Genomic DNA, 25,615 nt, shown 5'->3' on the forward strand with positions numbered 1-25,615 from the left:
GATTACACCAGCGGAGCCATGCTCACCGGGGAGCTCAAGAAGGAGCTCGTGGATGTCCTGCAGCCGCTGATCGCGGAGCACCAGGCCCGGCGCAAGGAGGTCACAGACGAGATCGTCAAAGAGTTCATGACCCCCCGGAAGCTGTTCTACGACTTTCAGTAACGCCCATTTTATATCTGTACATAACCAGCCATAGTTCACCCTGAACCCCAGCCCAGTCCAATTACTGCTCCACGTAGGCTGTCACAGCTTCCTGGTCCTGGTGTCCGTAACCCTGTCCGTCAGTACTGCTTCTCCCCAGGCCATCCTTCCCGTCAGGGGCCAAGCCCTGTGTGCTGCCTGCGCATGGGAGCCGGGGCTGGGCAGACAGGAGTCCCGCTGGCTCTCCCACAGGCACCCCGCCCGCCCAGAGCCAGCCTGCGCCGCCCTGGGAGCCCTGCACCGGCAGCGCCCTTCGGTGCCACGTAGACCCTCAAGGCCGCTGGTCAGGGAGCCTGCAGTCTGCATGTACATTTCAGGAAGTGTAAAGGGCACAGCCCATCCCCCAAAACAAAAGGAATTGCTAGCTGTGCATTTGATGGAGAGGTCTCCCAGCTTGAAAGCTGCTTTTCGCACAGAATGTCGCCCGAAGAGGCCACTTTTATTAGTTGAGTCTGTGGAGAAACTTCCCACACGTGAACTCCAGCCCCACGTGTTCTCTGCAGTCTCTGCCCTCCTCTGAGCCTCCCACATGCTTCTATCTACCAGCCAGCCCTGGGGACAGGCTCTGCACCCTGCCGGTGTCCTGGGCGGTGCCCCCAGGCCCCGAGAGAGCCGTTCAGTCTTGTGCCCTGTGTAGTCTGGAAAGCCCGCCGTGGGCTGCAGGGTCCACTCCTGAATGCTCTACCCTCATGTCGCTTGTTGGCCTAAATAAATTTCCTCTGGTCCCACATGTGTGGCTGTGTTGTGTGGAGTTTGAGCAGGTCAGAGGCCTGGCTTCCGGCCCCTGGGTGTGCTGCACCTGCCACCGAGCCGCAGCCCCTCCTCGGATGGCCCTTGAGCCTGCTGGGGGTCACAGTGAGAGTAGAAAGGGAGGCCCACAGTGCAGGAAGCCCCGAGGCCCTGAGACCAGCAGCCCGTCCACCGGTCTCCCCTTAGCAGTCCTGGTCTGGATTCTCACCACTTCGGTGGAGAGTGCAAGCAGAGGTCCTCGTTTTTTGCATGGGGTGGTCCAAGGTAGGGCTGGGTAGTGACAGGTGCCAGTCTACCTGCCAATCTGGGCTCACTCCGCCCACCATCTTCATTTTGTTACAGAGCAGTAGGAGCTAGGGAAATCATAAGGCAGGTGGAATAGGGAAACTGAGACAGGCAGGTTAAAGCAAGGCAAAACTATTGGCAGCCAGCTGGTTAACGAAAGCCATTTTCTCCCTCAGCCAAGGACACTTGAGAGCAAATGGTTAAAAGCCTCCCTCATGAGAGAATGCAGGAAAGGAGGGGGAAGAGGAGATGTGAAAGGGGCAGCTTTACTCCCTAAGCAGAAAAGTCAGCAAGGCTCTGCGAGACAAAGTTGCCAGGTGCTTGTCATGGATTCTGGGAAGGGACCTTGAGAATTAATCTACCAAATAGTCAGCAAAGGAATTCTGACACCTACAGGTGGGAGGGTGTATAACACCTCGGACCCCCACCCAACCTGGTCTTCAGATTAGCTGGGAGCTCACCTGTGCTTCATAAGCCAGCTGTATATGGGCTTGCTTCTTTAATGCAGGTGCATGCGTTCATTGCTTTAATACACATGTGTCAAACACAAGGCCCGCGGGCCAATCCGTCCCGCCAGGCCTTGCAATGTGGCCCGCACCGCACTGTCATCACTGCACTCCACTGCGTTTCCATCACAATGACAGTTTATGACTGTTCAGTAAACCATTCGGCCCGTGATTTAGGCTGGATTTTAGATTTTGGCCCCTTCTCTGATTGAGTTCGACACCCCTACTTTAATAGATTGGCTCAAGCATCGAGGTTGGGGACAGCCCCTCCCATGGACTCTGTCTGGTAACACCTCTGGTGAGAGGTGCCCCCAACAATTCTGTGAGTGGCAAAATGGAGGCATAGACGAGGGGAATGTGGTTTGTCCAAGGTCACACACGGAGTTTGTTACAAAGCAGGCCTGTCCCGACTCTTCCTTTTGCTAAAGCCTGTGTGTTCTTAAAGTTCCCCAAGAGACCCAGAATCAGGCTGGACGTGATGGCCAGCCCAGCAGGTTTCTGGGTGACGGTGGTCCTGGCCCCTGGTGGGCAAAGACTGTTCCAGGGGAGCTCTGACTGCCGGCGTCCCCTGGTCAGACCTCCATGCGTCTCGGTCCCGGGTGGTGGGGAGACCGGACAGCACAGGGAGCCTCCTGCCCGCAGTGGACAGCTGAGGGAGGGGACGGTGGCCCGCGGCCAGAGGGAGCACAGGTCCAGGACAGCGCGCCAGAGTGAGATTGGGCTCCCGGCACAGCCTCGGGCGGGCCAGCTCTCCCCAGTGACTGAGTTATGCCGGCCACCCCTCCAGGGGCCAGGTCAGGGCTGAGGGGCCCTGAGTGACCACCTTGCCTCTCCCCTTTGACACTTCAAGTGCATCCTGACTCGGCAGTTAATGGGAAGCCGAGCAAGAGACACTGAAAAGCAGCCTGGTGATCAGGCAGGGAGGGCTTCCTGGAGGAAGTGGTATCTGAGACGGGGAGTTAGCCAGGCAGAGGAGGGGGAAGGGCGTCCTGCACTGAGTACAGATGTGAGCAAACACTTGGTCAGGATGACGCACAGGCCAGGACAGGACGGTCCACCTACATGATCTGGTAATAGGACAGGCCCGGCAGGAGCCCTGGAAGTTCTCTGTCCAAGGCCATGGTCAAGGCCGGTGTCCAGGACGGTGTTGGCTGACTTCACCGGAGACTGCTGCAGGGTGGACCCCACAGGTTGGTCGGCACCGGCCAGCCCTGCCCCTGGTGGCCCCATTACTGGAGGGCATGCGGGGCCTCCGGAGTCCCCCACCCTCCCTGCTGTGTGGCCTTGAGCAGCTCCGGCTCCCTCGGGTGTTTCCTCACCTGGCATCAGGCTGTTTGATAAGCTGTGTGAGGTGCCTGGCACCCAGCAGTGTTCAGGAGACAGACCCCCATGGGAAGGTGGCACCCAGCCTAGTGCCCAGGCCCAGTGGGGCCAGGCAGCTGGCTGGCGCTGGCTGGAACCCGGTTTTCTTCAGAAAGGCGATAGATTTGAGACAGGGCGGCCAGGAGAGCAGGTGTCATGCCGAATGCTGAACAGCCGGCTGTGGCAGGGCTGAGGGCCTTCGGGACTGGGGCCCTTGGGGGACTGGGCTGGGCCTCGCTGCCCATTCGCCTGGTGGGAGCGCTGGCCACACAGGCCTGGGAGCTTGGCCCCAAGATGAATCGAAGGCGGAGACACGGGTCACCAAACCACAGAGCACCACTGAGCATCCTCAGAAACGTTTAATTGGCAACGATCCCCTCCAGGTCTACGGGCAGAGGGAGGGGGCGCCACCTGCCCTCACACCAGCTCACCAGGCCGCCGGCCGGGCCTCTGCAGTAGGGGGGGAAGGGGGGAGCCTGGGTGAGCTGCATCTAAGGGCCTTGGGTACCCTAAATAGCAAGGGGCTGGGTGGTGGCCCAGAGGACAGCTGAGTAAGTGGTGGTGCAGACACGGGGTGCTCTGAAGACACGGGGTGGGGGAGGTTGGCATGAACACCTGACCACCTGCGCCCAGGACTCCACATGACAGTATCTTCACCCAAGAGGCCGCTCCTTCCTGCTCCTGTGACGCTCAGGCCAACCCTGCTGGTAGCAGGTGGCTTTGACCTTCTCTGCGCTGTAGCTGGCGGACCACGCCCAAGCCCCAGCTGCCTGTCTTCGGGGCGGCTCCCCGCTGTCCTGGGTGGCCACCCGGTGGGGACACTCCCCTGGGCCTCCTCCAGCTCCTCTGGCCCTCGGCGGGGGGACGGCTACTTGAGCAGGCCCCGGCTGAGCCGCAGCGCGGCCTCGTAGGACACGAAGACCACCATGTTGACGGGGAAGGCGCGGCAGCAGTTGAGCGTCAGCCCCTTGAAGAGGACCCGCGGCCCCTCCTCCCGCACGCTGGTCACCACGCAGTGCAGGAGGCCCCGGTAGCGCTGCTGGCCCTGCCCGTCCACCTGCAGGCGAGTCTTGATCACGTCCATGGGGGTGGCCACGGCCCAGGCCAGGACCCCCGCGCAGCCACCGGCCAGCAGCACGCCCGAGACATCTACGGGGAGACCCACGAGGGAGCACCTTGATCGGAGGCGGACTGAGGCCCCGGAGGCTCCCAGGGCAGGACCAGCCCTCCCGAAACCCTGGGCTCATTCCACCAGTGTGACTTGTCCCAGACCCCACAGAGGCCGTCTGTCCTGACCGCAGAGTCGAGAGCACTGAGGTTCCCGCCCTGGAGGCCCTGGGGTGGCAGCGTGCCACCCGACTCAGCTCCCGTAGGCTGAGCCTGCGCCCCTCCAGGCCCAATCCCACTCACCTGGCTGGCTGTGGCCGGCAGGGGTGAGCCACTCGCTGAGGATGGAGTAGGAGAGGAAGTAGGTGGCGAAGGAGTGGCCCTCCCGCAAGAGCAGGGCCGAGCTGCCCTTGTACAGGCCCCGCAGCCCCTCCTCCCGGGCCACCGTGGCCAGGCAGTGCAGCGGCCCCCGGTACTTGGGCCCGGGCACCTGACTGGCAGGAGGGGCGGGGCACACCGGGGGCACCGCCGAGGGCCACGAGGCCGAGGACCGCCGCCTCTGCTGCAGCTGCGTCTGGGTCTGCGTCTGTTTCTGCGTCTGTTTCTGCGTCTGCAGGCGGACCTTGGCCACCTCGGTAGGCGAGGTCAGGAACACCTGGAGCAGACGCAGCAATCAGGAGGTGCCAGCACTGCCCACACCCTGGCCCCGGCCTCCCGTCAGCCACAGTGACACGGGGGAGTCTGCGCCCCATGAGGATTCAGGCTGGCCCAAGGCCCTGGGGGAGCGGCGTCCACAGCCAGCCCCTTCCCAGCGACACGCTCGCCCTGGCACAGAGCGGACTCCACACCCAGTCGGTGTCAGGTAAGGGGCTGTGACTCCAATTCCTGAAAGCATTTCATCTAAGGTGACCAGATCGTCCTGCTTTTGGCGGGACAGTCCCGATCTTTAACAATTTTTCCGAGTCCCACGGCGTTTTAAAAAAGTCCCGATTTTTGGAAAGATTGGAAAGATTGTTAAAAATCGGGACTGTTCCGCCAAAAGTGGGACGATCTGGTCACCTTTATTTAATCACATAATTAGTATGTCAATGACATATTACCTATTATTTATTTAATGTGTTTAATATAAGAATAATAAAACCAAGTATTTAGTAACATTCATAGGTAACATGACATTGCTGACAATGTTTGCATTTCACGGGTGCTCAGACCTGTCAGACTTCGGGTGAGGGGCTTTACATATGACCTCCCTTAATCCTCTCATCCAGAGGCCTCTTACCGATGAAGAGTCAGAAGTTCAGGAAGGCTCCCTGGAGTCCTCGGGCTCCCTCAGCTAATGAGGCTCGGCTGGGTACTCACCCTTGGCCCCCAGCCTCCATCTGGCCTACGCCCTCCCTGAGCTCCCGTTTCCCTGCCTTCTGGGCTCCGGGGACTTCTCAGGCCCTCCCCGCCCCCAGGGCCCCGGGACCCCACTCACACGGACGAGGCCGGAGGCGAAGCCCGAGAGTGTGATGTCGGTCCTGGCGGGCTTGGCGTCGGCGCTGCCATACCGGAACCGGCAGATGCGGGTGAGGCACTGGTGGTAGGTGCCGAAAGACAGCGACGAGACCAGGGACACCGTGCTTATGGGCAGCAAGAGGCCCCTGTAGAAGCCCCTCACCTGGTGGGCAGAGGGACGGGACCCAAGGGCCCAAGTCAGCCCAGAGGTCAGCCAGGAGGATGCCCTGGTCTCGCCCCTGCAGGCCCTTCCTGGCCAGGGGACTTCAGGCGAGTCACTGCCCAGGCCTCAGTACCCTGGGCTGTAGAATGGGGGTCATAGTCTCAACTTGAGAGGTTGTGATGAAGAGACAGAGGGCCAGGCTGGACCCAGGGCAGCTACTTGATGGGGGAGCTGGGGACCTGGCATGCTTCCTTGTTGCTGTTTTCCTTTGGCCCCTCCCTGGCTAGCACCGAGCCCCAACTTCACTTTGGTAAATGTCCCTGTCCCCCCTCTGGACAGCTCTCTGACCTGGACCCTGGGGACCTGACTCCACCCTGAAGGGGACAGAAGTGCCAACACATGGGTGCCCCACACCGTTACAGATCCCAGGCACCCCCTCTAGACCTTCTCCTGGAGGGAGGACCTCATTGTAAACACCTCCTGCACGCCGGACACCCAGCCCTGGCCTCAGAGGAGCCCCCAGGTGAGTGTAATTACTCCCCTTTGGAAGTGAGAGAACCGAGGCTCGGAGAGAGAGAGGTGAGTGGCGGGTGACCGGCTGCCTGTCACCCCGGCCCCAGGCCTACCCGCTCGCGCAGGTACGTGTCCCGGACGCAGTGCCAGATGCCTGTGTACTTGGGCTCCGTCTGGATCTTGACCTGTGGGAGAGTCAGGCTTCACGATGGGGCCAAGGTCAGGGCAAGGTCAGCAGGCCTGGGGGAGGGGAAGGGCCAACTCCTTGGGTGTCACGGCCACACTGTCGGCAGCAGAGCAGGGACAGTGAGCCCCGTATGAGGGGAGATAGCAGAGGCAGAGGCCGGAGAAGAGGGTCAGGCTGTCCCTGTCAGGTGGAGGAGGCTCGCAGGGCAATCAGGCAGGGGCGGGGGGGGGGGGGGGCCGGGAGGAGCAGGGGCAGGGCCTATCGCACACACCTTCACCGTGTCCAGGGGGTATCCCACAGCAACACCGCAGACGCCTGGAAGGAAACCAGAGCTCGATGAGGACAGCAGGAGCAGACCCTCCTCGTCCAGTGTCTCGTCGACGGGAGAGCCAGCCACCCCGTCTGCAAACGAGGCAGCGGAGGCTCCGAGAGTGGAGGAGACTCCCAACCAGCTGCTGGCTACGTCTCCTTCCCTGAGTCTGGGCCCCAGGACACTCCTGGCCCTGCCTCTGGGCCATGTGTTGGGAGCACGTTTGGTCTGACACTGGCTGGGCCAGTCCCCAGGCAGGGCGGCGCTGGCCCTGGAGCCTCAGGCGTGACGGGTTTGTCTGGGGTGGGAGAGCCTCATGCCCCTGGGCTTGTGTGGCACCGAGTGGGCGTGAGGCTCCTGGACTCGGGCCCTCTCCCCTGCAGAGAGGGCCCGTGCCACCATCCTGTTTCTGTCCCGTCTCCTGACACCAGCGACTCAGTGTCCAGGCCCCAGCCCTGCCATGGAGAAGCCGGAGAGTGAGCACACAGGTCCCTGGGGATGGGTGGCGAGGGCCAGGTGAGGGCAGTAATGCGTGTGGGGGCTGGGTTCTATTTACTCTGCATCCCAGGACTCGATAAACATGCATGAACGAAAGAATAGGGTGAATGAATGAATGAATGAATGAATGAAATGAAGTAAGAGACTGACTGACTTGAAAAGGATTACCCTCCTTGACACTCACATAAACTTCAGCAAACTCCTGTGCATCCATCAAAGCCCTGCCACAGCATCACCTCCTCTCCAGGACACTCCCTCATCCCTGAGCTCGGGGCCGCCTCTGTCGCCAGAGGCCTGTTGATCAGAGCCGCTGGCAGGGCTTTGCTGCTGTCCCACTGCGTGCCAGCTCTGCCTCCAGAACTGGAGTCTAGGTCAGGGCCCACCTCTGTTCCTTGTGACCCAGGACCCAGCACAGAGCCTCCGTGGACTCTGGAGGTAACATGTGACGTCCATGACCCCTTCCTGGCTGTGTGCTCTGAGCCTCCTCCTGAGGGGGCTGATGCCCGGGGCAGCGGCTGGCCTCAGTCCCTGCACACAGTAGGACCTCAGCAAGCCCCTGGTCTACTGGCTTGGCGCTGCTCCCCTCCCCTCCACACCGTTCCCAGAAGCATGGACAGGAGCCGCTGCTGTTTCACACGATAAGCAAGGCCCAGGGTGCCTGGGCCAAAACGGCCTCCACCGCCTGCAAGGTGGGTGCTGGGAGGATGCGGAGCCCATGAGCCTGTTTCCCAACGAGCCGGTGACCCGTCGGGTCTGTCTTTCGCAATGAGCCCTTTCCCCAGAAATAAAAACAGCTGCACACGGCGGGGCGGGGGCGGGACGGGCCCTCCCTCCTCCGCCCACAGCGTCCAGGCAGCATCGTCCTCACTGTCCACCTCTCCCGGAGCCTCTGGTCCTTTCCCGGCTCCACCAGTCCTCTGTGCTGGTCACCCCCAGCCTCCTCTTGGCCCAGGCAAAGACCACCCTCAGTCCCTGAGGGCCCCCCAGAACTGCCCCTCAGCCTCCCCAGCTGGGCCCCCCAGGCCAGTGCAGACTCACCGCCCCCCCCACCTGCACCCTGGCCTGTGTTGCCGCTGGAGTCTCCCAGGAACCAGCTCTGTCCTCCTATCCCCCAGCACCCATGCTCAAACCAGGTCCCAGCCACGTCTGGGGTGACTCCTCAAACCCCATGTCTTCCAGAGGCCCCCCTAGGACGGAGCAACCCCCAGCCCCTCCGGGTACCCCCAGGAGCCACAGCCCCCTACAAGGCCCTGCTGCCCTGTCCGGTACCTCCGATGGCTCCAGCAACAAAATCCATGGAGACGTGGGTCTCCCTCCTGGGAGCCGTCTGATGTCACCAACAACACCCGGTCAGGTCCTCTCAGACCTTAAATACCTGCGGGGGGCGGGGGGCGAGGGGCGGGGGCGGGGACAGGAAGCAGAAGCTGCTGACCTGTGGCCCAGAAGGCAGAGGTTGTGCTGGGAAGCAGGCAGGTCGATGCCCACCTGGATTCCCGCCCACCCCACCCCCCGATGCCCCTTGTCCCAGTGCCCTCAGGACCCAGCTGTGGGCAGCAGAGACCACTGTCCGCACCTGCAGGCCTGGCCCCAGACCACATTCTGACACCTCCGGGGAGGTCCGTGGCGGGGCTGGATGTCCCTGCCCCTCCAGCCCCAGTTCATCGGTGTCTTGGGCCTCCCCGACTCCCCTGCAGTGATTCCTGCTCAGGAAACCCACAAAGCTCCCTCACTTGCCCAGGCTGGTTTGGCTCAGTGGCTAGAGCATCAGCCTGCATACTGAAGGGTCCCAGGTTCGACTCTAGACAAGGGCACGTACCTCGGTTGCAGGCTCCGGCTCTGGTCAGGTGCATGTGGGAGACAGCCAATCGATGTGTCTCCCTCACAATAGTGTTTGTCTCTGTCTCTCCCCCTCCCTTCCACTCTCTCTCTCTAAAAAATCAATGCAAAACTATCTTCCAAGCAAGGATTTTTTTTTAAGTTCCTCACTTATTCATTCAACAAACACTATGAGAGCGGAGGCTGCACTGAGGCAAATCAGGCCCAAGCCCAGTCCTCAAGGCGTGGAGGGCTGGGGGTGGGAGCCCCTGACGCCTGGCACCCGGAAGGCTGGCCAGAGCCCTCCCTGGGCGCAGCACGGACACCAGTCACGGCCTGCTGTCCGCTCCACACTGCCCTGGCCCCACACTGCCCCTGCCCCCCGGGCTCCGCTCTGAGTCCCCGGCCCCAGCACAGACCCAGCGCTGAGCGGAGCTTGCTGAGCGAGGGGACCAAGCCTGTGGGGCCCAGGGCGGAGGCTGTCAGCTTGGCCTCTGACCAGACTAGGAGGCAGAGCCCATTGGCTTGTGGCTCGAAATCATTGCAGCCCCGCAAGGACCCTACGGCTCAGAGAGCCGTGAACTTGTCCAGGGTGTCCCCTGACCAGACACCTGGCCGGACCGGGGAGGGTGGCCCTCAGGGCAGGGCCACGTGTCCCGGGGGTGGACTTGTAGGCCAGCCCTGAACAGGCTGAGCTGACAGAGGGCAGCTTCGCTGGCGCCTGCCCAGCCGTTTTTGAGGGGAGGACACGAGTGCCCAGTAGCAGTTGCCACGGCAGAGGGCAAAGGGCAGGACGTGGCCCGTTCAAGGCCAGTGCTGATGCCTGTCCTGGGCTTTCGAGAGAAGCAGCTCTGTCTGGTTAGGAGCCAAGCTGCCTGCGCTCAGATCCCACCCCTGTCACTCACGTCAGCTCTGAAACCTGGGGCAAGCTCCCTGACGGCTCTGCGCCTCCGTTTCAGCATCCACGAAATGAGGATAGGACCTGCCTCGCATCTGTGACCACTCAGGGCGAGCTCCGGAAGTGGCCAGCCAAATGCAAAGACTGCATGAATAGGAGCAGAGGTTCTAGAAGGAAGGAGGTGACAGTCCTGTTAGGAGCAGGGCAAATACAGTGGGAACTCAGGTTCGTGTGCAGATGCCACACCTGGAAGGCCAGTACCTTGCGTGATGAGGGAGCTTGAAGAACGTTGTCTGACTGACAGGACAGGGAGCTGTTTCGTCCCGTGATTCCTCAAGAGCCTCTAACGTAGTAAGTACCACCACCACCACCCCCCGCCCCCGGCACCTGAGTCAGGAACCCAGAAATTGCCCGGAATGCCTTTCCCCCTGCCTCCTGCACCCTGCACCCAGTGAGGCACCCATTACTGTGGTCAGACCTCCAAAGTTTATGTTCAGATCCATTTCACCATCCGCCTGCACAGCCCCCGCTGCATCGTCTCCCCGGACAGCAGTGTGGTTCCCCCTTGGCCCTCCCTCATGCCACAGACACAGCATGCCTCCTCCGTGCCCCGTTCCAGGCACCAGGCCACGGCAATGAACTCAGGCAAATGCGCCTGCCCCATGGATCTCCCGTTCTAGGTGGGGAAACAGACACCAACAAACAAATAAAAATATAAAAATACAGAGTCTGCCGGGTTGGGGTAAGGACCCAGGAGAGATGTAGAGTAGGGTGGGGACAGGGGTGAGGACAGGGGCGGGGACAGGGGCGGGGGGGGGGGGGGGGGCGCGCGCGTTAGAAAAGGCAGCCCAAGAAGCTGACACTTGAGAGCATGTTTCCTCAGTCACTGCATCCAGGTTTCACCTGCCCTTTGTCTCCCAAACAAACAGCCTCTCCAGCAGAATGGAAAGCCCGCCACCTCTCCCTTTAGGCTGGTTTGGGCAGGTCTGAATGTTCCCCCACCCAGCCGTGAGCTCTGGCAGGCAGAGCCAGCCAGATCTGTCTCTGAGCCCTCAGCATCCAGCACACAGCAGGCACCCAGTGACTAAATGCATGGAAACATCAGTGAAGAGATGGGTGGGTGGATGGATGGATGGGTGGGTGGATGGATGGATGGGTGGGTGGGTAGATGGGTGGGTGGGTGGATAGATGGCTAGATAGGTTGGTGGGTGGCTGGCTGGGTGGGCGGGTAGGTGGATGGATGGATGAATGGGTGGATGGATGGATGAATGGATGGGTGGATAGATGGGTGGGTGGGTTGGTGGCTGGGTGGCTGGGTGGGTGGGTGGATCAATGGATGGATCAATGGATGCAGGGTGGATGATAGATGGACACACAGAGATGGGCCTTGGGCAGAGTCAGCTGTTCACACGGGCTTGAGCTGACTCGTAGATGGGAAAGACTCTGGTAGCGGGGAGGCTGGGATCTTAGCGAAGGAGAGCCTCCCATTTGAGGGGAATACTCAAACAACCTGGGTTAGCTCCTGGCTCCACCTCCCCCAGAGTGTGATCTGGGGTCAGCGGAGTCACCTTCCTGAGTCTAGCATGGATGGCAGGAGACAGAGCCCAGGGTCGCCTGCTGGGAGAGGGAGTGTTATTACCAGCAGTTAGGCATGCTTTAGGCCAGTGGTCGGCAAACTGCGGCTCAGGAGCCACGATTTGCGGCTCTGTTGACTGAGTTTGCCGACCACTGACCTAGATTCTCAATTCCAATCATTACAGGCTGTTGTTGTTCCTTGTGATTAAGCCCCTATCCCAGTGGCCGGCAAACTCATTAGTCAACAGAGCAGCAAACTGCAGCTCGGAGCGCTGATGAGCTGAAGTTTGCCAACCACTGCTTTAGGCCTCTCCCTCCTTCACCCACATGGTCCGCCCCACCCAGCCCCAGCCAGGAGGCCAGGCCGCCCGCTAGAGGGAGACAGACATCACACAATGGACCGGAGGGAAGACTGTCGGGGAAGAGGAGGACGCTGGGGCTGCCCACCCGCTGGGCTCAGGGCCATGATGGTGCAGGCGCTCCCCCCCACCCCCCCGCAATCCCCCCCAGGGGGGAACTTGACAACCCTGAATGCATCTTCACAATTTGTAACAAAGGGAATGACTGTAAGTTCTTTTTATTTATTTTTTATTTTTTTAAAATATATTTTTTATTGATTTTTTTACAGAGAGGAAGGGAGAGGGAAAGAGAGTTAGAAACATCGATGAGAGAGAAACATTGACCAAGCTGCCTCCTGCACACCCCCCACTGGGGATGTGCCCGCAACCAAGGTACATGCCCTTCACCAGAATCGAACCTGGGACCCTTCAGTCTGCAGACCGACACTATCCACTGAGCCAAACCGGTTTTGGCTGCAAGTTCTTTTTAAAACCCAGATGGCAGAGACGCAGCTGCCACAGACAGTGAGAGCCCCAGCCCCGGCTTCCTGCAGGAGGCCGCATGTTCCCGTGTTCCTGTCCTTTGGCGATTTGCTTCTTTTCCTCATCGGTGTGTCCGGGACACCCTGTCACTGCTGCACCACAGACCTGCTTCTGCGTCTCAGCCCCAGGGCTGTGGCTGCGGTGGACAGAGGGCCATCCCCTTTCTCCTCCGTCTGTATCTGTGTCCTGCTGTGTCTGTGGCCAGCCCTCGCCTGCTCCTGACCTCGCCTGTTCTCACTTCCCCGCGGTGCCAAGGCCAAGGCACCTACCAACTCAGCCAGGGTTCAGGGGAGGGCGCACCGCCCTCCTCTGGCCAGCGGCTCACACTGCCTGTGGGCCAGAGACGGCGTGGTCATCCAGCCATTCTCCACCCAGGCGGAGGGGATCCCTAGAGAGGGCACAGCCGGGCCAGCCCGGAGGGTGGGCTCCCGGAGGCCTGTGCATGGAGACAGCTGAGTGCACAGCCAGCACGCACTGTGTCTGGGGACACTCGGCTGAGTGCCTTCAGCCTGGCCCTCATGTCCTCCCCAGCCAGAGGGGACCTGTGGGTCCCAGGTTCTCCCTGACCAGCCCCGACTCAAGTTGGGGACCACTCCTTTGGTCCTCTGGCCGGTCACGGCCTCCTCCAGGCAGGCCCCCCTTCGTTCTGTTTTTAGACCCGAAGCATCTGCCAAGTGACTATTTATGTCGCTGCATCTTGGGTTTCCGGTCACCTCCTCTGGCGGAGCTGGCCCCCTCCGGCCCCTTGGCCCGGCCGGCGGAGAGGGCTCAGAATGGCCCTGAGCACCGGGAGGAGGCCCAGCGTGCCTGGACAGGGAGCCCTCGGCCCCTGACGCTTCCGGAAGAACAAGGAAGCCAGATGCCCACCCAGCGCGGCAGCAACTTCGGGATTGACTCAGTTCAAGGGAAGAGACGTAAATTCCTCAAAATCGACCCAAGGAGAGACCTCTAGGTACCATGGACGGGCCTGAGGGCCCCCAGGGCAGTGGCTGGCTGTCCCCAGGGGTCCCCGGCCCTCCATCACCGAGGCCCGGGGCAGACTGGCTCCTGGGGAGGCCAGGACACGCCTGGAGAGACTGGACCGGGGGCCAGGGAGACAGCCACACAGCAAACAGTTATTCCCTGGAGGAAGAGACGCGTCCAGCAGACAGCTCTGCTCCAGGCGAGGCCACACACACACACACACACACACCGCCCCCCTGCAGCTGGTCCTCAGCCCCTCGCCACCCACCTGCTCTGCGTCCTCCCCAGCCAGAGCGGACCTGTGCGTCCGACTCTCCCTCCCTGGCCCAGAGAGTTCTCACGGAAACCTTCAGTTCCTTCCTGATTAATTAAACCAACTCCTTGCCGAAACTGGTGTGGCTCAGTGGATAAAGCATCGGCCCGCGGACTGAAAGGTCCCAGGTTCGATTCCGGTCAAGGGCATGTACCTTGGTTGCGGGCACATCCCCAGTAGGGGGTGTGCAAGAGGCAGCTGATCAGTGTTTCTAACTCTCTATCTTTCTCTCTTCCTCTCTGTAAAAATTCAATAAAATGTGTTTTTTTAAAAATAAAAAAAATAGCCGAAACCGGTTTGGCTCAGTGGTAGAGCGTTGGTCTGCGGATTGAAAGGTCAGGGGCATGTACATTGGTTGTGGCATGCCCCCAGTAGGGGTGTGCAAGAGGCAGTTGGTCAATGTTTCTTTCTCTCCCATCGATGTTTCTGGCTCTCTATCCCTCTCTCCTCCTCTCTGTAAAAAAATCAATAAAATATATTTTTAAAAAATAATAAAAAAATAATAAAAAATAAACTAACTCCTTTTTACACTGAGGTGACGCTGCTTTTATAACATAAAAATCAACTCTGTAGGACATGATCTCACTCATCTGGGGGAAATGGTGAACAACACAGACTGATGAACAAGAACAGACCCAGAGACGGGGAGGCATGGATCAGACTGTCGGACCTCAGAGGGAAGGTAGCGGAGGGTGGGGGTAGTGGGGAGAGATCAACCAAAGGACTTGTGTGCACACATATGAGCCTAACCAGTGGTCACGGACAACTGGGGGGGGGGGGCATGAGTGGGGAGGGGTTTGGGATGGGAATGGGGGGGGGATGAGGACAAATATGTGATACCTTAATCCACATGTGTCAAACACAAGGCCCTCGGGCCAAATCCGTCCCGCCAGGCCTTGCAATGTGGCCCGCACCGCGCTGTCATCACTGCACTCCGCTGCGTTTCCATCACAATGACAGTTTATGACTGTTCAGTAAACCATTCGGCCCGCGATTTAGGCTGGATTTTAGATTTTGGCCCCATCTCTGATTGAGTTCGACACCCCTACGGCTTAATCAATAAAGAAATTTTAAAAAAGAAAAAATAAAGAAATCAACTCTGATCTTCCGTTTCCTGCAGAGATGTCGAGAGCAGGAGGCAGAGCCAGACCCTGCCTGCTGACCCAGGCACTGGCCCCTGCACAGCCCAGGTCCCAGGTGCACCCAGCTGGTCCTCAACCACCCCACCCCACTCACCCTGGCACCTGAGCCCCAGCCTCGGCCCAGCCCAGGTCCAGACGGCCTCCTTCACTGAATTCCACAGGTTGGTGTGGGAGAACACAGGCAACTTGTTGTTTTTTTTTTCAGAAACAATCTTTTTTTTTTTTTTAATATATTTTATTGACTTTTACAGAAAGGAAGGGAGAGAGATAGAGAGCTAGAAACATCGATGAGAGAGAAACATCGACCAGCTGCCTCTTGCACACCCCTACTGGGGATGTGCCCGCAACCAAAGTACATGCCCCCCAACCCCACCGGAATCGAACCTGGGACCTTTCAGTCCGCAGACCGACGCTCTACCACTGAGCCAAACCGGTTTTGGCAGAAACATAATCTTTTTAAAAATATATATATATTTTTTTTATTGATTTCAGAGACGGGGGGAGAAATAGAAACCTCAGCAATGAGAGGGACTCATTGATGGGCTGCCTCCTGCACTCTGCACAGTGGGGATGGAGCCCGCCACCCAGGGATGAGCCCTGACTGGGACTCGAACCCTGACCTCCTGGTTCATAGGTCGCCGCTCAAGCACTGAGCCATGCTGGCCGGAGCAGAGGTGACTTTCTTTCCCCGCTGGTGTTTCTAATTTTTCCACACTGAGCCTATCCGGGCCAGAAATGACAAAAGCTGTACAAGATAAAAACTCAGCCCCATACTTCTCAGCAACCTGGCTTCACTGCTTGTATCCCTCTCCCTTTCTCCCCCCCAAGCGCCCCTCTCTCTTTCCCTCCCCACTCGCTGTGCTCCTGCTGCTCTGGCCTTGGGTCCTCCTGCCCCTTTGGGGTTTGAGGAGCCGCCTGCAGGGGGCGCTCCCTTGGGACCGGGGTGGCCGGGACTCAAGAGCACGAGGGGTTTGAGAAAGCACGTTCTGTGCTGTAATTTTATCCGCAGGAAATGAAACAACAACAGGCACAGAAGCCTCGCTGACACCGCGCAGGCTCGCCGGCGGGGCCTCGCGAGCTCCTTTGCTTGGCGGTGACTTTATTTTTCCCTTTCTGGGGTTTCTCCCCATCCAGGGAGGAGTGTCTGCCTTGTCTCCATGCCCCGCACACGGCAGCACTGTCACCATCTTTGCCCCCTGATGAGTGATTCTCCCTCCGGGGCCCAGAAACACAACCGTGAGGGAGAGCTGTTAAGGGGAAACTGGGTTTTGCAGTTCTGTGACCCAGCAATCATCCAGGTAACCCCATCTTCGCCCAGGGCCTGCCTTCACCCCTTCCTCCCTGCGGCAGAGGCCACCCCTGCACTGCCCCCTCCCCCCCACACACACACCTTTGTCCCTGTGAGAAGGCAAAAGGCGCCGAAACCGGTTTGGCTCAATGGATAGAAGGGTCCCGGGTTCGATTCCGGTCAAGGGCATGTACCTTGGTTGCGGGCACATCTCCAGTAGGGGGTGTGCAAGAGGCAGCTGATCGATGACTCTCTCGTTGATGTTTCTACAATAACTTGCTATCTCTCTCCCTTCCTCTCTGTACAAAACCAATAAAATATATTTAAAAATAAATAAATAAATAAAAGCAACACATTAAAAAAAAAAAAAAAAAAAAAAAAAAAAAGAAGGCAAAAGGCTACTCTCGGAGGCAGATATTAACCCCGTCCCCAATAACGGCCCACAAGGGGCAATGCTGTGATAAAACCAGTGGGCACTGAAGCACAGTAACCTCTATTTTATAAAAACTGCTGTTTGAAATTTCCACTAGACAGAAGGGTCTTTGTGCAGTGAATTAATTCTATTATTAGCCTCTGTAAAACATGCTTGCTCTAATGACAGGGAAAATAAGCTTAACTGTCTGACCTTGCAGACTGTCCCTAGCTACCCCCAGGCCAGGTGCCTGTTAGTTATCTGTGCTCAAGGCTGCGAGCTTCCTGCGAGACATCTGCTAAGTACACATAGGGCTCTTTTGAAAACTTGCAAAAGGGACCGGCAGCCCCCTATTTAGGAGACAAAGACATTAGAAGAGATATAAAAGGAAAGCTTCCACCAGATTGCTTTGCTCAGAATTTGAGAGACAACCTCTGAGTCCTCCGGTGTACTAAAGCTGGGTAACACCATTTCTCTAAGCGTCGCTTGGTTTTTCTCCGGTCTTCTATAACACCTAAACCCCGAAAGCTCCAGCCTGAACACTGGCTCCCTCCGAAGTGGCCCCACCTCTAAGCCGGAAGCTGGAAGCCTGTGTCCATGCACCTGGACCCCTGCAGGCATCATCCAGATGGGACCTCGCTCCCAGGAGCTTTCTGAAGCTCCACTATTGAGTGCCTACTGTGTCCCTTCCTAAGGACCCCCAGGGAGTCAGGACTGTCTGATGGCAGGAAACAGGTATAATGGCTGCCAGAACCAGAAGGTACCCTCAGACTGAAAGACAAGGCAGGTGACGCCAATAGAACCCAGAACTTATTGTAGGGTGACTGACTGACAGGAAAATTGGGTCAGACACCAGCAATCCTGCACAGATTATTCTCCACTGCCAGCTACCCGACCCTTACAGCGCTGTTTGTACAGGCGACTGAAACAGGAATGTTAGGGGATAAAGGGAGGCTTAGGGGGGGTTTTAGAATTGAGGCCCATGGAAAAACACGGGGCTACAGATTGGAGGAAGGTACATCTCCATCACACAAGGAAGCGAGGGGCAGGGGGCAGCAACAGTGGCATTTACATAAGACAAAGGAGCTGGGAGTAGCCACGAAGGTCTATACTTACAAAATGAAGAAGGGAGCCAGAAAGGAAAGAGAAGAGGAGGGCATCGATTGCATTGTAAACAAATGTATGACCATGCCGCTTTGGAATTCTGTCATTGGACAGCCCTTGCCTTACTTTGGTGCATTTCTGTCTCTAGAAAAACCCATGAACAGGATTCTGACTTACTCTGAATTGCAGGCTCCTAAGCAGGGCATATGTTTGAACTAAAAGGTGCTAGTAAGCCAAAACCGGTTTGGCTCAGTGGATAGAGCGTCGGTCTGTGGACTGAAAGGTCCCGGGTTTGATTCCAGTCAAGGGCATGTACATTGGTTGCAGGCACATCCCCGGTAGGTGGTGTGTAGGAGGCAGCTGATTGATGTTTCTCTTTCATCAATGTTTCTAGCTTTCTCTCCCTTCCTCTCTGTAAAAAATCAATAAAATGAATTTTTAATAAATAAATAAAAGGTGCTAGTAAAACTTCAGGAAATGATTAATCAGAGACAATAACAAAAATATATATTAACATACCTGAATATAATTAGCATACCTGAATAAAATAAGCTTTAAAAAGGGAAGTTTAAAGATCTCTTCCACCAATACACACCGTTAATAAAAAACTAAAGAGGTGTGCCTTTGTAGTTCCCTGTAGAGTCAACCAGCATATCCCTCTCCCAGCGGAGACACAACCAAGGCGGTTGCCCAGTGTAAAAGGTGGCATGTTTTGAGGTTTGAGAATAAAACAGCAGAAATGAAGGGTCAGTAAAAGCTAAACATGAAGCCAGTGAGCAGGGAGTTTAAAATATAAATTCAGGTAGAGGATGAATCCTTCACTGACAAGGGCATAAAGGGGGGGGTGCAGGACTCTCTTTCAGGTCCCCCGTGGAAAGGGTTCCAATTCAGGGTTCGGGTCCAAGAGAAGGGCCGCACACAAATGAAGAGACTTGAAGAAATTCAACTTGGTGATATGGGGGCCAGGCAGTAATCCAACTCTAGTGTATTTTCCGGCATATAAGATGGCCCCCTAATTTTACAGTTAAAACATAGGTTTAGGCCTTTATTCGCTGTATAAGACTACCCCCCACTTCAAAGAAAAGACTTATTTTGCCATCAAGATCTGCAGGTAATTTGTGCAATTTTGGTCTTTTGCCCCCGATTTTCGGTTGATTTTTTTTCGTTTCAAAAGTCGTCTTATACGCCGAAAAATACGCTACTTGTGCTCTGGCCCTGCCATCCCTTTTATTAAGGCTTTGGGGAACACATCTTAGGCAACATAAACAGAAATTTACATGTAGCCCTTGGAAAGGAAATAACAGAAACTTAGATGGGACAAACAAGGTGGAGGCTGCTTCAGCTAACAATGTCTCCACTAAAGGGTGGGTGGTTAGAGTGATGAAGGTTGTTGACCAGCCTTCCTGGCTTCCTGTCCACATCTCTCTATTAGTGAAACTGATTTGTTTCTGGCAGGTGGGGACCCACAGTTTATACTTTTCCTGGAATCCCGGGTATTGGCCAAACCTGGGTTTGGGGGACAGTGTAAGCTCTCTGAAGCCCTCATCCTAGAGCAGACCCCTCAGAGATTCAGTTCAGCAGGCACTCCAACCCATCCAGTTCAGTGGATACTGAAGGGTCCCGGGTTCGATTCCGGTCAAGGGCATGTACCTTGGTTGTGGGCACGTCCCCAGTAGGGGGTGTGCAGGAGGCAGCTGATGGATGTTTCTCTCTCATGGATGTTTCTAACTCTGTCCCTCTCTTCCTCTCTGTAAAAAAAGTCAATAAAATATATTTTAAAAAATAAAATAGAATGAAAGGAAAGCACACTAATGGCTGGCTGGCTTCCCAGAGGCCTGTCTCACTATACTTCACTGTTACACATGCCTGACATTTACCCCTCGTCCCAAATGCCCCCTTTGAAACCTGTCTATGGGCTATGTCAATGGCAAACTCCCTCCTGATATCAGAACCGGTAAAACTAGAGGCGAAGCACCGTGTGCTCTGCTCCTGGAAACTCGGCTCTGTGGTCCTGACTGCGGGCGGTGAATAAGGAAGTTGGCCCCAGTGTTATTTGATTCCCACAGTGAAGGAGCGATCCCAGCCAAGCTCAGCCCCAACCGGACAGTCTGGACTTCATGAGGTGCTGGGGAAGGAGTGCGTGTGCGTGTGCGTGTGCGTGTGCAGTCTTCAGAGAGTGGCCCCAAGCTCAGAGACTGAGCAGTGGATTCGGCTGCTCCTATGGACGGAAGGAGCCACATGCTAACCTGACAAGCTCAGGGGAGGCCTGTGTGGCAGTCTTGCAAACTCAGAGACCTAAAATAACCACAAAAGATTGTTTGTAAATTAAATACTTAACTACAAACAGGTTATAGTGGGTAGTCATGTCCTAGGCCGATATTTTCCCTGACAAAGACCAACTCAGATCTTCTTTACTGAGCCCATTTGCCTTCCTGCCTCTAAGATAACGTATTTGTGAGATGTCTGGGTAACTTGTACCTTCCTTCCCCTACTCCCCCCTCAGGGAACAACAAATGGCACCAGGACATTCCCTTGTTGTTATTGTTACCAAGTTAATTGTCAACTGTTAATTACGTGTTTTTAAAATATATATATTTTATTGATTTTTTTTTTTTTTACAGAGAGAAAGAGAGAGGGACAGAGAGCTATTATAGAAACATCAATGAGAGAGAATCATTGATCAGCTGCCATTGCACACCCCCACCCGGGATGCCCCAGACCAGAATCAAACCCGGGACCCTTCAGTCCACAGACCGACGCTCTATCCCCTGAGCCAAACCGGTTTTGGCTAATTACGTTTAAAGTATCCTCTATTCATCTCTGTAAAAGAAGCTCATGTCCATCATTTCACTTTTCAACCTATCCCAGAGGTTTCCTCGCTTCGCTCTGTCCCACCTCCCTAAGCCACCATCAAAGGATTTCATGTAACTCCCCTACGTCCCTTTCCTTTGATTGCAATGTATTATATAAATATAGATGTAACCCCGCATTCTGGGGAGCATTATCTCAATTCACTGAGGTTCTGCTTCCCCGCATATGTCGACAGTTTGGCTCAAATAAACTCACAAAAATTCTTTACAGGTTTCAACGTTGTTTTTTTTACATTAATATTCCTTACCCCCTCCCCCCACTACCCAGGGCTGCACCCCGGCTCCCGGCCCCCTCCGGCCCAGGGTGTCCTGGCCGCCGCGATGGCCGGGTTCTGCCCGCGGATGCCGGCCGGCCCAGGGACCTCCCCCTGCTCCAGTCTCTGCGGCTCCCGCAGTCCGCAGGCAAGTGCAGGGCTCCGAGGGCCTGGCCGCGCCCAAGACCCGGGTCCTTTTTCAGGTTCGCTCTCCGCCCCCTTTCCTCCCCCCCCACCCCACACCCAAAAATGCCAGAGCGCTCAGACCCTGAGACGCCAGGTCCTGTGCCCCCGCCCCACCCCGCACAGAGGCGGGCAGGCGGGAGGGCGAAGGCCGCAGGAGTGTCCAACTAGTGAGCTGTGTCCAAGCCTGCAGCTTTGGCGGCCGTGCCCCCATTATACAGACGGGGACACTGAGGTCCGGCGGCGCAGCCGGCATCTGAACCAGGTGCCAGGTTCCCGGGCCCCGTCCGGAGCCGGCGCACCCACGTCCCTCCCAGCCAGCGGGCACGGGGGCCCGGGCTCGCAGGCCGGCTCCCACGGCCCGGCTGCCGCGAACACCCCGTCCCTCCTCACGGAGCGGCGCGCGGGCGGGCGCACGAAGCGCACTCTTTGTCTCCTCGCCCGCGCCGCCCCCGCCACCCCCGCCACGTCCCGCGCCCCGCCCCCCGGCCCGCCCGCCAATGAGGCGCGCCCGCCACGTCCCTGCGCCCCGCCCCCAGGCCCGCCCGCCAATGGGGCGCGGCGGCGGCGCGCAGGCCTCGGGGCGTTGTCCGCACCCCGCCCGCCCATTCGCTGGCCCCTTCCTCCCCCCCCCATCACCCTGCCGGCCGGCCGGGGGCGGGGCGCGCGGCCCGAAGTGAGGGACCCGGGGCCGGGCGCACAGCCTCGAGGGCGCGCGAGCCGGCCTGCGGGAGCCTCTGCGGGGCCAGAGCCGCGCGCAGAGCCGCCGCCGCCGCCCCGGCCCCCGGCCCCCGCCCCGCTCAGGCTCCGCGCCAGGAGGCGGCGGCCAGACCGAGCCTCTACCCGGCGAGCCGGGCGCTCCCGACGGCGACCTGCCCCGCACCGGGCCGCCAAGGAGAAGGGGAAGGACGCGGAGGAAGGACGGCCATGGCACTGGACTTCCTGGCGGGCTGCGCGGGGGGTAAGGAGCGGGCGGGTGCGTGCCGGGCGCCGGGGTAGGAGGCGGCTCACCTGCCTGCGCCCGGCCGGCGGCGGGCACTGCGGCCGGGACCTCCCCTCCGTAAACCGGGGTGACGGCAGAGCTCTCCTCTCCGGGCTCCCGTGGGCGTGCAGACGCCGGGCCGGGAGCTGGTGTTTGCAAACCTCCGAGGCGCGTTCGGACAGGAGTTCTGGGCCCGCGGGCAGCTCTGGTTTGGCGGAGCCGGGGCGGCACCAGGAAGGTGCTTCGCCGCCCCCCGCGCCCTCCCCGCCGGAGGCCCCTGGGCTCCTGCAGGTTCCTGGGAGTTCGGGGTTCCGGGAAGGAATCCTCGACCCTCAGCTCCATCCCATCTGGAGCGGGGTCCGCTCCCTGGGCCCCAGGAGTTCGGGGCTGGCTCCTCCTCCTGCAGCCTTCCGGGCGGAGCAGGGGCGCCGGGGGTGCCCACCCGCGGGCTGGCCTGGGAGCGCTGCCCCCTTCCCACCTGGCTCCGCCCGGGGGCAGAGCGGGCCTGGCACGCTCCGGGGCTAGCTCTCGGGCTTACGTGGACGTGTCTCCCCACGCGGGACACCTTCACGGAGGCCGGGCCTGGGTCCGGGTGCGGCCCCGGCCTGCTGTGGCCCTCCCTGTTTGCTTTCAGCCTCCCCGCTTTTGCTTGGAGAGTTCGTTTAGCCAGCAGGCATGCATTGGGAGCCGGGTTTAGCCCCGGGGATTTGGCGATGAGCTGGCAGGCCCTGCCTCCTGGGCAGAGAGAGGGGTGGCGGAGTGTCCCAGGCCCTGATCTCCCGCTTCTCCCCTCCCGCACCTGCCAGCGGTGGGCGCCCCGGAGGAAGCCTTAAGCTCCGGGTGAGAGAAGCCTGGGGAAGGCAGTGCTGTGTGTTGGGAGGGATTTAAGAACTTACCAGGCTGTTACCCAGTCAGGCCTCAGGAGACCACAGACGAGAGTCTCAAAAGCGGGCAGAAACCCCAGAGTTCCCAATAGGCTCCAGAGGGGACAGCAAGGAGGGCCTCTGCCCGTCCAGCTCTCACCCTCCACCCTCCTCGCATCTCACTCCGCTCATCTTTCCCTTCCCTGATGTCTGACCCCCTCTGCGGTCCCCATCCCCCCACCCTGGGGTGGCTCCAGAGGGTGGGGCTGTCCCAGGGCCAGTGCCCTTTTCCACTTCCTGGGGAACGTGGGTTCTCTCCCGGGAGGGGCAGGTCCCTTCTGCTTTTCTGCAGGCGACCTGGGAGTTTGGGGTTCGGGGTAGGAATTCTCGTCCTGCGGCCAGGCCTGCTTAGAGATGTCCCGTCACTCTGGGCGCTTGCTCTGGTGGCGTCTCTTCCCAGAATGCCTTTGGGCCCATCCTCACCAGGCTCCTGGGAGAGGCCCGGGATCCAGCTGCCTGCTGAGCTGTAGGTGCTTCACCAGGTGCCCCATGTCCCCCAATGGGGGCACTGTCCACTGCGGTCCCTGTGCAAGCACAGGGTGGGTGGTGCCACCTGCCTCCCCGCTGAGCCTCAGGTGGACGAGGATGGAGGCAGCTGCCGGGAGGGAGGGGTGCAGAGGGTCAGTATGAGCCCTGGGGGGACTAGTACAAGATCATACGGCCCTCTCCTACCACAGGGGCAGGCAGGCAGGTCCTCTCCCCTTGAACCCATGCAGCCGTGACGTGACTGTGTGCCGTGGCCGCTGCACAGCCTGGGCCTTGAAGGGAGGGGGCAGGAACCATGTGCAGGGGACACCTCCCCCTCAGAGCCTGGCCCCCAGGGACCCCTGTCTGGCTGCCCAAGGCCTGGAGGCTCAGGGCAGATGAGGCCGGTGCTCCTCCTCAGTGGCGGGGTCCCCTAGCTCCTGATTTCCCTGGCGGGGGGCGGGGGTGGGAATGGGGGGGACAGACAGCACACAGGGTGGTTAGTCTGAGGGTGGATCTCCTGTTCAGCGGGCTCTTAAAGAGGCCAGGCGGGATCTTTTTTTTTTTTAATTTTTTTTATTTATTAAATTATTATCTGTGTACATATCCAGGCGGGATCTTGATTGACAGGCCTTGGGGGGCTCAGAATGCTTGCCTGCTCTCCCCGGCCAGGGCCAGCTCAGGTCTTCTGCCTGCTTAGACCCTGGGCTCTGGTTGGGGGTCTCCCTGCGGGGGGCATGGGTAGGAGAAAGTGCAGAGAGAAGTTCTATGTGGGCAGCAGGGAAGGCTGCTGCCAGGTGCCTTCAGGATGGTGTTCCCTCCGCCTTTCTGGGCGGTCATGGGTGGGAGGGTCCCTGAGAGTCAGCTTTTGGGGGCACTGGCTTTGGAGTTGGAAGACAGGGCCCATTTCTGTTGCTGCACCGTGGCCTCAGGGTCCTCTCCAGGAGCGGGCCCGTGAGGCCCCCTGGCTCTCAGGTGACTGTGAGGGTAACAGGATGAGGTTCTGGGGGCCTGAGGCCCTGATGCAGGCAGCCGCGCGGCCTACTCTGCGCCTGCTGATGCTCTGGGCGAGGGCGCGGAGACCATGCAAATGTCTGCCCTGGCTCACCCTGCCTGGGACCTGCCAGCAGAGGCCAGTGGCTGAGGGTCTGCCGTCCCCCATCCCAGAGGCTGAGGCAGGACCTCCCTCAGGGCGGGGAGCCCCCCGTGCTCCCAGCATCTGCATCCCTGGGTCCGAGGCTGTGCTGGAGGCAGAAGGAAGGCCCATCAGCACCCCACAGCAAGTGCTAGGTATCCAGAACACCCCAACTCCAGTCACAGCTGAAGGAGAGAGGTTCTAGATGTAGGACTTGGAAATTCAAAACGTGAAATGGAAAAAACAAAACAAAACGAGGCTGACCTTGGACCACAGAAGCTAAGTGTGTCTCAGGACCAGAGACAGTGCGGGAGCCTGCCTCCTCACCCACCTGCGGACAGGCTCCCGGAGGAGAGGATGAGTGAATAAAAGGGGAAGTTTCCTCTGATCACAGAAAGGTGCGTCTGCAGAACGACAGGGCTGGGCAGTGCCAGGCAGGGCTGTTTTGGAGAAAGGCACACACCCTTGGCATCCTCAGTGGCATTCCTGCAGTCCGCGATACCATCTCAGGCTTCCGGTCCAAATAAATCAGTATTGACAGGAAAGGCCTGGAAGCCAGGGGACTTCCGGGACGCCGCCCCCCTTTGCACCTCGCCCCAGAACCTCAGCAGACACAGAGCCGTTCCCTGGCGGCCTCAAAAACATGGCTTTTGCAGGAGAGTTGGATTCAAGGGGGCATTCCCTAGTGGGCTATAGGATTTGAGTCCTGGCTCCACCATTTAAAAAACATATATATATATTATTGATTTTTTTACAGAGAGGAAGGGAGAGGGATAGAGAGTTAGAAACATTGATGAGAGAGAAACATCGATCAGCTGCCTCCCGCACACCCCCTACCGGGGATGTGCCTGCAACCAAGGTACATGCCCTTGACCGGAAAGGAACCTGGGACCTTTCAGTTCATAGGCCAACACTCTATCCACTGAGCCAGACCGGTTTCAGCAATAAAAACATATTTTAAAAAAATCCTAGGGAGGAAAGCATGGCCGTTCCTCAGTCTCCCTGAGCCTCAGCATTCCCACCAGGAGGCGGG

General features: G+C 58.5%; 3 protein-coding genes and 2 long non-coding RNA genes across 9 annotated transcripts in view; 3 read left to right on the forward strand and 2 right to left on the reverse strand.

Moving 5' to 3' along the window:
• The window catches only part of WARS1 (tryptophanyl-tRNA synthetase 1), a 28,349-nt gene extending 27,416 nt beyond the window's left edge, over positions 1–933 (forward strand). For all 3 annotated transcript variants that reach the window (XM_036411637.2, XM_036411638.2, XM_036411639.2), the window contains one exon: positions 1–933. In XM_036411637.2, coding sequence (XP_036267530.1) covers positions 1–162 — 162 coding nt within the window. In that variant the 3' untranslated portion in view covers positions 163–933.
• LOC123651262 lies at positions 592–23,837 on the reverse strand. The gene is made up of 2 exons (XR_006739856.1): positions 23,779–23,837; positions 592–766 (listed from the first exon to the last, which is right to left on the reverse strand). It is a non-coding gene; the product is annotated as an uncharacterized LOC123651262 (long non-coding RNA).
• Positions 3,568–8,766, reverse strand: SLC25A47 (solute carrier family 25 member 47). The gene is made up of 6 exons (XM_036411644.2): positions 8,649–8,766; positions 6,843–6,886; positions 6,498–6,569; positions 5,689–5,871; positions 4,515–4,866; positions 3,568–4,253 (listed from the first exon to the last, which is right to left on the reverse strand). The coding sequence occupies exons 1-6, from the start codon at positions 8,674–8,676 to the stop codon at positions 3,973–3,975; spliced, it is 960 nt and encodes a 319-aa protein (XP_036267537.1). The 5' UTR covers positions 8,677–8,766; the 3' UTR covers positions 3,568–3,972.
• The window catches only part of LOC123651264, a 21,408-nt gene continuing 8,312 nt past the window's right edge, over positions 12,520–25,615 (forward strand). The window contains exons 1-2 of the long non-coding RNA XR_006739859.1: positions 12,520–12,530; positions 14,023–14,029. This is a non-coding gene — a long non-coding RNA (uncharacterized LOC123651264). The remainder of the gene's footprint in view (positions 12,531–14,022; positions 14,030–25,615) is intronic.
• SLC25A29 (solute carrier family 25 member 29) overlaps positions 21,719–25,615 on the forward strand; it is a 10,307-nt gene continuing 6,410 nt past the window's right edge. For 2 of the 3 annotated variants that reach the window (XM_045571986.1, XM_036411651.2), the window contains exon 1: positions 21,719–22,038. Coding sequence is in view for 1 of the 3 variants with exons in the window: in XM_036411651.2 (XP_036267544.1) it covers positions 22,005–22,038 (34 nt within the window). In the remaining 2 variants the exon portion in view is untranslated. Of the gene's footprint in view, positions 22,039–22,487; positions 22,494–25,615 lie in introns of those variants that run through there. The other variant, XM_045571987.1, reaches the window with a different exon arrangement.

The sequence above is a fragment of the Pipistrellus kuhlii genome, unplaced genomic scaffold (assembly GCF_014108245.1).
Source record: "Pipistrellus kuhlii isolate mPipKuh1 unplaced genomic scaffold, mPipKuh1.p scaffold_m20_p_41, whole genome shotgun sequence".
Taxonomy (NCBI): Eukaryota; Metazoa; Chordata; class Mammalia; order Chiroptera; family Vespertilionidae; genus Pipistrellus; species Pipistrellus kuhlii.

What these genes read in the sequence shown, in the direction of transcription:
- SLC25A47 (XM_036411644.2), bottom strand. Translation starts at nt 8,676, where the DNA reads ATGGATTTTGTTGCTGGAGCCATCGGAG. An exon ending in ACCCCCTGGACACGGTGAAG is followed by an intron (nt 6,570 to 6,842) that starts GTGTGTGCGATA and finishes ACTCTCCCACAG; the next exon opens with GTCAAGATCCAGACGGAGCC. An exon ending in ACACGTACCTGCGCGAGCGG is followed by an intron (nt 5,872 to 6,497) that starts GTAGGCCTGGGG and finishes TCTGCCCACCAG; the next exon opens with GTGAGGGGCTTCTACAGGGG.